At 39.8% G+C, this 8424-nt stretch overlaps 2 protein-coding genes across 3 annotated transcripts; one reads left to right on the top strand and one right to left on the bottom strand.

The window, feature by feature from the left end:
- The first annotated feature begins 165 nt into the window (after positions 1 to 165).
- LOC111799094 (inositol-tetrakisphosphate 1-kinase 3-like) lies at positions 166 to 4556 on the top strand. 2 transcript variants are annotated; one of them, XM_023682494.1, is made up of 10 exons: positions 166 to 357; positions 874 to 955; positions 1207 to 1239; positions 2415 to 2535; positions 2630 to 2722; positions 2829 to 2948; positions 3048 to 3224; positions 3648 to 3703; positions 3802 to 3886; positions 4011 to 4556. In XM_023682494.1, the coding sequence occupies exons 1-10, from the start codon at positions 176 to 178 to the stop codon at positions 4100 to 4102; spliced, it is 1041 nt and encodes a 346-aa protein (XP_023538262.1). In that variant the 5' UTR covers positions 166 to 175; the 3' UTR covers positions 4103 to 4556. The 2 variants fall into 2 exon arrangements, with proteins under 2 accessions (XP_023538262.1, XP_023538263.1); XM_023682495.1 differs by lacking the exon at positions 166 to 357 and adding an exon at positions 1453 to 1560.
- A 360-nt stretch (positions 4557 to 4916) lies between these two features.
- Positions 4917 to 6328, bottom strand: LOC111799265 (EPIDERMAL PATTERNING FACTOR-like protein 2). The gene is made up of 2 exons (XM_023682740.1): positions 6031 to 6328; positions 4917 to 5946 (listed from the first exon to the last, which is right to left on the bottom strand). Exons 1-2 carry the CDS (start codon positions 6131 to 6133, stop codon positions 5573 to 5575), a joined length of 477 nt encoding a protein of 158 aa, XP_023538508.1. The 5' UTR covers positions 6134 to 6328; the 3' UTR covers positions 4917 to 5572.
- Between the last annotated feature and the right edge of the window lie 2096 nt (positions 6329 to 8424).

Here is an 8424-nt window from a genome sequence, read left to right on the forward strand (position 1 = left end):
TTTTTTTTTTTTTTTTTTTCTCTCTTTTCGCCGAAGCTTTCGCCCTTTTCCCTCTTTGCTTCTCTTTCGCCATTGAAATTCTCAATCTCCTGCATTTTCTTCGGCACTTTCCGTTTCTTTCTTGTGCCTTTGTTGTTTGATTCCAGGCAGGGGAAGCTACCGGAGGGAGGAGATTATGAGGTTGAAGGAGGATTCGCCTTACGCCACCAACGAACCGACGGCTGAAATGGACGAAACGATGTCGCTTCAATCCAAGTATTCGAATGCTCACCAGCGGAAGGTGGTTGTTGTTGGCTATGCTCTTACCTCCAAGAAGACCAAGAGCTTTATGAAGCCTAAGCTTGAAGGATTAGCTAGGTAAACATATTTACTAACCCCTAATTCATCGATCTTTTTGTTGTATCTTGCGTTGTGTTCGTTAAGAAACCTTTTGGAATGGAATAGGCCTTCCAAAATTTTTTTTAAAGAAAAATCTGTGGATGGCTGTCTGTTTTCCTTTTCTTCTTCTTCTTCTTCTTCTTCCTTCAGAAATGTAAGAATCTATGTTTCCGGCTGTGGTTTCATAGAGGGAAATTCCAGAGCCGTAGACGTCGCTTTCCTTTGCTTGGGTTGGGGGAAAGAGGAGAAAAAATATCAGAATGTTTTAATAAATATCGTAATCGTAAATGAGCTGATAAATCAACTTGTGTTCTCTTGTTTTCTGTGAAATCTGAGGCTGCAATTAAGATTTGGGTTTTTTTTTTTTTTTTTTTTTTTTTTTCTGAAAATAAGTGGATGTGAATAATTTCTCTATCTAAATTCTCACATCATGAACATCATGAAGTTTATTGAGTGATTGTTAGTTTACCTCATAATCTGCACTGGGAAATGCAGGAATAAGGGGATATTGTTCGTTGCAATTGATCAAAACAGACCTCTGTCGGATCAGGGGCCATTTGACATTGTTCTGCACAAGGTTAGTCTTTCCGTCGAATTTCCTTGAAAGAAACCTTGTGATTTTGGAGGAGGTTCATTCTATGTCATTATCACAGAGTGCGATTCAGAATCCTTCCTCCACCACATATGGGTTGCATGCGTCATTTCTGATTTTTATTTTTTTCACCATTTGCTGGGTCCCAGTTGTTTGTAGTTGGTTTTGTATGGTGCTTATGGATTTTCAACTCTTTATGACAGCCCCCTTTCTCTGTTTGTTTTTCTTGCGTGCAGTTGTCAGGAAAAGAGTGGCGTCAGATTCTCGAGGTTAGTCCTCTATTATTGAATATTTAGTTTCATTTTGACTTGTTTTTATTGTGTCCGAATTGCACCTAAACCTCCTGGAATGTAATATTGTATGCCTAACTTGTATGCTATGCGACATCTAATCACATGGTTGGAGTCGAATGATCACTGACATTGGCTAATGGGTTAACTAGTTTTGATTTAAAGCTCATCCACATCTGGCCTAATGTGCAGACTGGTTCTCTAACGTCATGAATCATGATTCAGTAGTTGAGGTCGAGGCCTTAAGGTTCCAACAAGGGAGGATGTCTCCACTTCTTGCCACATGGCTGATTTGTTCAGGTTTTCTTGGAAATTTCTGCCAAAAACCAAAAAATGGCTACTTCTGATTTGTATTAACTTATATGGGTTCCATTCTCCACAGTATATGGCTACCCATTTGAACATTGATTGGCCTAACGGGAGATGGCTTAAGAGTTGCCTAACCCATCAATATAAGGTTTTGTTAGAACTCTGATTTATAGGATTAGAGTCTGCAAGTCTCCTCCTCGTTCTTATAAGCTTTCAGTCAGACAAATGTTCTGCTCTTATGATTTAGAAGGAAAAGGTTGTGCGGGGTTATAGGTGCTAAACGATTCTCAGCTTCTACGAAGTTTGTGGGTCGTCTAAATTTACTATATTTCTTTTACAGTTCAATAACTTATAATGGTGACATTTAGATGTCTCGTTCTGATATATCTACAGGTTTTATCTAAGAAAATGGTAGGATTGTGGAACATGAATGTTGTATTGTGAATGATTTCTCCAATCCAATAGTTTATCAAAAGTTTTAACTAAAAAATATGCAAGCAGTTGAATTTGTTCTCCACTTTTTCATTGTGCATGTCTGTGTTTGAAGGTACTCATACCGATATGTTCTTAAATTTTTTCGACAGATGTCTAATATCTGAAGATAATGTTTAATCTATTTCTAACTTAAATTCTGTGTTTATTTCAAATTCCTTTTGTTTCTTCTTGTTCTTCTTATGGATACCTGTTTATGATTTAGCTCTTAGTAGCTGTAAATTAATTTCGTTTGTGTTCTTGCACCCTTGACCCTTTCTGGTGCTCATTTGGCCATGATGTGTACCATATGTCTGAAACATTTTCAAATAAGCTCCAATTTGTTTTCTTACCCTCTCTGCATATGTTTGTAGGAATACAGACAAACACACCCAGAAGTGACTGTTCTAGATCCGCCAGATGCGATACAGCACTTGCACAATCGCCAGTCTATGCTCCAGGCAGTTGCCGACATGGAATTATCTGAATCCTATGGTAAATGTTGAGAATGTGTTGCTTGAGTACTAAATATATGGGGATATTACTCTGGAATTTACTGAAGGAAAAGGGACCTTTTTTTTCTGTGCAGGCAAAGTAGATGTTCCAAGGCAATTAGTCATAAAGAAAGATGCATCCTCCATTTCTGATGCGGTGGGGAAGGTCGGGCTAAAACTTCCTCTTGGTATGTACATCTATGCGATACGTGATACTGATCATGAATATCTCCTGACAACGTTTTTGTCATGTTTTTATGCTATATCTTTATGATTTTCTCACGTTGGTATCAGTTGCTAAACCGTTGGTTGCTGATGGAAGTGAAAAGTCCCATGAATTATCTTTAGCTTATGATAAGTACTCCCTCCAAAAGCTTGAACCTCCTCTTGTCCTCCAGGAGTTTGTCAACCATGGTGAGTAGTTCTAACAATTCTTCCCTTCATTCCACGTTACTTCCATAATTTGGGATCCTGTGAATTTTGTTTCTGAATTGCTATTACTCATGGTGCTAGGAGGTGTCATGTTTAAGGTTTTCATAGTTGGTGAAGCTATAAAAGTGGTCAGACGCTTTTCGTTGCCAAATGTCAGCATGTGGGAGGTCTTGAAAAATGCTGGTATTTATCGTTTCCCGAGAGTTTCTCATGCTGCTGCATCTGCTGATGATGCTGATCTGGATCCTTGTGTTGCTGGTAAGTCATCAAATGTGAAGGATTTTCCTTTGACACCTTAGGTGTCTTTATTAACTTGTTTGTTGTACTTCAAGAGATCAGGCTCTGTTACTTTGTTTGTGTAACGACCCATATCTACTACTAGCAGCAGATATTATCCTCTTTGGGCTTTTCTTTTCTTTACGGATTTCCCCTCAAGGTTTTTAAAATGCCTCTACTAAGGAGAGGTTCCACACCCTTATAAAGAATATTTCGTTCTCCTCCCCAACCGATGTGGGATCTCACAAAATGTATCATGTGTTTGATAGAATACTTAAGAAGGGAAAGTTTAAGACGTAAACTCTATATCCTTATCTAGCGATAAGGCTCGGAAACATCTTTTGTTAGGAAAATTGAAATTTCTTAGAGGGACGTTTAAACACGGCGTATACTTTTTATCTGCAGAACTTCCTCCACGACCTCTATTAGAGAGATTAGCAAAGGAACTCAGACGTAGACTGGTAAGGCTTTTGCTCCTCTACCCCATTTTTCCTGCCTAAAATCATTTGCTAGAAAAAATAGATTGTGATCATATGGTCATTCTGTTACCTCTGTACAGGGTCTTCGATTATTCAACCTCGACATTATTCGAGAGTATGGAACTCGAGATCGTTATTATGTCATTGATATCAACTACTTCCCTGGTAAGTTGTCGTCTTTTATAGGATTTATAAGTTTTGCATCTATGAAGATCCAAATATTGTGCAATTTTATCGTTCGTTCGGACCCTACAAATCTGTTTACGAGTAAAGCCGGTTGTCACTGCAGGGTATGGAAAAATGCCAGAATATGAGCACATATTCACAGACTTCCTCTTGGGCTTGGTACAGAGCAAGTACAAGAAGAGAACAACTTACTAGAAACTTCTTTGATTCTCATACGGTCACGCTCAGTACTCTCCAGATACTCTTGAATAGCGCTCGAGGGCGAGGCTTCCAGTTGCAGCTCATTCAGGCAACTCACTTGGCTGAAGGATGGGAGAAGCGATTTCGTATGAATTCTATCCTTTGGTTTCAGCCATTATCTAATGCTCTGCTCGCTCACTAAGACGACAAGTTTGCAGTTTGGAAGGTGTAAATATGCCTTTTTAACTTGCATTAATTAGCTCAAAATCTGAACTGATCTTACAGTCCCCTGTGCTTTTGTTGGGAGTTACTAGAATGACTGTAAATATCTCTAAGGTAGAAAAGGGAAGTGCCAAGGATCCAATGTAAATTCTGTTTAGATGAATTAATTAACGCTTATAACATCTCTGAATGAATGGGATTCAAGTCATGCTGCTCACTATGCTAATGAATAGATAGTCATGGTCAATTGGATTGTATTTAGATTATTAGCAATATCTTCTTCATGCTACTACGTTCCTCTCCCTATCAGTCGAGAATCTTTTCTTCTCTCTCGCCCTCCCTCCTGGACTACTCGTCTCGGAAATCTTCTCCTTTTTGGCAAAAACTTGGCAAGGAAGGAAGAGTTGATCTTAGTACTGAGAAACTATTCTTGAGCCAGGTTTCCTGAATATGGGGAAGTTCCCATTAGGCAACAATAGCTAGCTCTCATCTTAGAAAATGGAATTAGGAATTCGACTTGCGTATTATCTTAGTTGCCTATTATCTTAGGTGTTCAATCTAGAATTCCATCTTTTTAGTTTTCGGCAGCAGTCGGCCTGATAGGAACTTGTCCAGAAGCGACTAGTTGCTTCCTGAATGCCTCAACTTTCCAATGCCTCCTTCCTTTCTTGCTCTCAACGGAGAGTCGGGAGTCCACTTGATTTTCTTTTCCGACATAAGAGGTCTATGGTCTAGTCTTTCCAATGCCTCCTTCCTTTCTACGGCAAAGAGTCGGGAGTCCACTTAACTTTCTTTTCCGGCATAAGAGGTCTTGTCCCACTCTCGATCTATAGTCTATAGCATATTTAGGGAAGAGGGAGAGATGAATTGAGTTTATTGAGGCTACTCTGTTCTGTAGCCATGGAGATTTTTCCAGATTCAGAAATCTTATATTATACGAAAACCAGGAACAAGAACAGAATTGTCTGAATTCTACCTGACAGACACTACGACACTTCCACCTCATTTTCTCTCTCTTAATCTCACCATAATAATTCTCCCTTTCTCTCTCTTCTCAAACTTTCAAATATCTCATTAACAGTTCTCTTTTCCCTTCACAAATCACCAAATCTCTGTACTTTTCTCACCCACCTGACATCCCTTTGCCTAATTGTCTTGAAAAAACACAGAAAGAAACTCAAGAACAGTGGATGATTTCCAGATCTTTGATCTTTACAAGTTTGTATTTTTATTCAATGAAACAATTTTGAAAGAACAGCAAAATCATGGGTTGAAGATGAAATTCCCACATTTGCATTTCCAGCTTATGGGTTTGTAATTTGAGGTTTCATCTTCACTAGACAGAGCCACCTTATTATGTTTAGAAGAAGAAGAAGAAGAAGAAGAAGAAGCTTCACTAGAGAAATGGCTTCTTATTCTTCTTCTTCTTGTTCTTCTCCTCTGTTTCTGATGTGTTGAATCATGTACTGCTACTGGTACTTGAACTGCCTCACAAGGTCCGCCGCATTCCCTGCACCTTCTCCGGCAGCTTGGTGGCTGTGACCCTATCTGACTCCTCCTCATCCTCACCAGCTCCGCCGTGCTGGGTTGTTCCTCCACCTTCCTGTCCTCCATTAATGGCGTCTGGAAACCTCTGCCTATGTGAACAAATGCATTCTTGAAGTTTGAAACAAGTTATTAGGAAACAAAGTGTAATGTGTAGAATAGAGTGAATGGCTTACCTTCAGCCATGGATGTAAGATGAATGAAGAGGAAAACAGAGAGGAAGAAGAGGAAGGGAATTGAAAGGTGTTTGTTTCTGTGCCAAATTTGAAGGCTGCCCATCCTTTTAGAGACTGAAAAAAAGAAAAGAACAAAAAGAGATGGATGGATATGTCAAAAGGTTAAAGCTTTAAAGGTATGGATGGCAGAAGAAGAAGAAGAAGAAGTGTTTAAATAAGAGAGAAGAATGAAAGAGGAATTTGTTTCACGAGTGATATAAAAAAACGCGTCTGTTAGGGAGAGGTTTCCACATGCTTATAAGGAATGTTTCGTTCTCCTCTCCAACCAATGTGGGATCTCACAATCCAACCCCCTTGGGAGCCCAACGTCTTCGTTGGCACACTGTCTAATACCCTTTGTAATAGCCCAAGTCCACCGATAGCAGATATTGTCCGTTTTGGCTCCTTTCGTATCGCCATCAGCCTCACGGTTTTAAAATGCATCTACTAGAGAGAGGTTTCCACACCCTTATAAGAAATGTTTCGTCCTGCTTCCAACTAATATGTAATCTCACAATTCACCCTCCTTAGGGGTCTAGTGTCCTTGCTGGCACCCCATCGGGTGACTGGCTCTCATACCATTTGTAATAGCCTAAGCCCACCGGTAGCAGATATCGTCTGTTTTGGCTCCGTTTGTATCACCGTCAGCCTCACGGTTTTAAAATGCGTCTACTAGGGAGAGGTTCCCACACCCTTATAAGAAACGTTTTGTTCTACTCTCCAACCAATATGTGATCTCACAATCCACCCCCCTTAGGGGTCCAGCGTCCTTGTTGACACACCGTCCAATGACTAGCTCTAATACCATTTGCAACAACTAAAGCCCACCACTAACAAATACTGTCCACTTTGGTTCGTTATATATCACCGTCAACCTCACGGTTTTAAAATGCGTCTACTAGAGATATGTTTCCACGCCTTTATAAGAAACGTTTTGTTCTACTCCAACCAATATGTGATCTTACAATCCACCCCCCTTAGAAGTCCACCGTCCTTGCTACTAGCTCTAATACCATTAGTAACAACTCATATTATCCACTTTGGCTCGTTATATACCACCGTCAACCTCACGATTTTAAACTGCATCTACTAGGGAGAAGTTTCCGTCATTACACGCTCCAACCAACGTAAGATCTATCCCGAATAATACAAGTGTACCAACCGAAAAAGAGTAGGTGCAGTGAGCAGAGATTGAGTGGGCACTCTATAATTCAAACTGTCCCATCCTTTTCATTCTGTAGTGTTGTGTTTATGAAGAAGAAGAGCAAAGCAATTACAAGCAATAATCCAAAGAAGAAAAGGGAAGGACATGAGCCTCGTTTAATGAGCCAACGTTGTGTTGGTTTACACGAGAAAGCAAAGCTTAGATTTTGGAGAGTTGTGAAGAATATAAACCTCAATTCTGCATGCCCTTTCGTTTTCCATCCCTTTCCCATTTCTACACGCCATGTTCTTCCTATTTTCTAACACTTTCTTCTATTGTTCATGATTATACACAAATCATTGTATGCCATTCTTATGATTTCGTCGATCATTATGCTCGTTTCTTCCTCGAACTTTCTCTTTAGGTTTACATCGTACCCTTCACTCTCTCTTTTCGAACTCGTTTTTGTGAAGAACTAGCCTCGAGTTCTTCTCGGAGAGGAGTTTCAGTGTATTTTCCTACCATTTGATGAAAATTTCATTAGAATGGAGAATGATTTAGGACACCGAGAATGGAGATATAGGAGATATCCTTGTCTCTACTCATTCTATAGGGAAACAAACAGACATAGATTGGAGAGTCGAACAGTTAAACCTTTGAGAATATACGTAACAGTCCGAGTTCAATGCTTGTAGAGGTTTCCACATCTTTATAAAGGAGGTTTCGTTTCCCTCTTAAACCGATGTGGGATCTCACAATTCACTCCTCCTTCGGGGCTCAGTGTCCTCGCTGGCACACCGTTCGGTGACTTGGCTCTTATATCATTTGTAACAGCCTAAGCCCACTGCTAGCTGATATTGTCCGTTTCGACTTGTTATGTATAGCTGTCGACCTTGTGATTTTAAAACCCGTATGTTAGGGAGAGGTTTCCACACCCTTGTAAAGGAGTAGTCTCGAGATCTTCTCCAAGAGGAGTTTCACTTTATATTCCTACCATTTGATGAAAATTTTCATTAGAATGGAGAATGATTTACGAGCTTGAGAATGAAGATATAGGAGATATCCTTGTCTCTACTTATTCTGTAGGGAAATGAACAGACATAGATTGGAGAGTCGAACAGTTAAACCTTTGAGAATATACGTAACAACCCGAGTTCACAGCTAGTAGATATTGTTTGCTTCGGTCCGTTACGTATTGTCGTTAGTCTCAC

This window comes from Cucurbita pepo, chromosome LG07 (genome assembly GCF_002806865.2).
Source record: "Cucurbita pepo subsp. pepo cultivar mu-cu-16 chromosome LG07, ASM280686v2, whole genome shotgun sequence".
NCBI lineage: Eukaryota > Viridiplantae > Streptophyta > Magnoliopsida > Cucurbitales > Cucurbitaceae > Cucurbita > Cucurbita pepo.

What these genes read in the sequence shown, in the direction of transcription:
- LOC111799094 (XM_023682494.1), top strand. Translation starts at nt 176, where the DNA reads ATGAGGTTGAAGGAGGATTCGCCTTACGCCACCAACGAACCGACGGCT. An exon ending in TTGACATTGTTCTGCACAAG is followed by an intron (nt 956 to 1,206) that starts GTTAGTCTTTCC and finishes TCTTGCGTGCAG; the next exon opens with TTGTCAGGAAAAGAGTGGCG. An exon ending in TGATATCAACTACTTCCCTG is followed by an intron (nt 3,887 to 4,010) that starts GTAAGTTGTCGT and finishes TTGTCACTGCAG; the next exon opens with GGTATGGAAAAATGCCAGAA.
- LOC111799265 (XM_023682740.1), bottom strand. Translation starts at nt 6,133, where the DNA reads ATGGGCAGCCTTCAAATTTGGCACAGAAACAAACACCTTTCAATTCCC. An exon ending in TCTTACATCCATGGCTGAAG is followed by an intron (nt 5,947 to 6,030) that starts GTAAGCCATTCA and finishes TTGTTCACATAG; the next exon opens with GCAGAGGTTTCCAGACGCCA.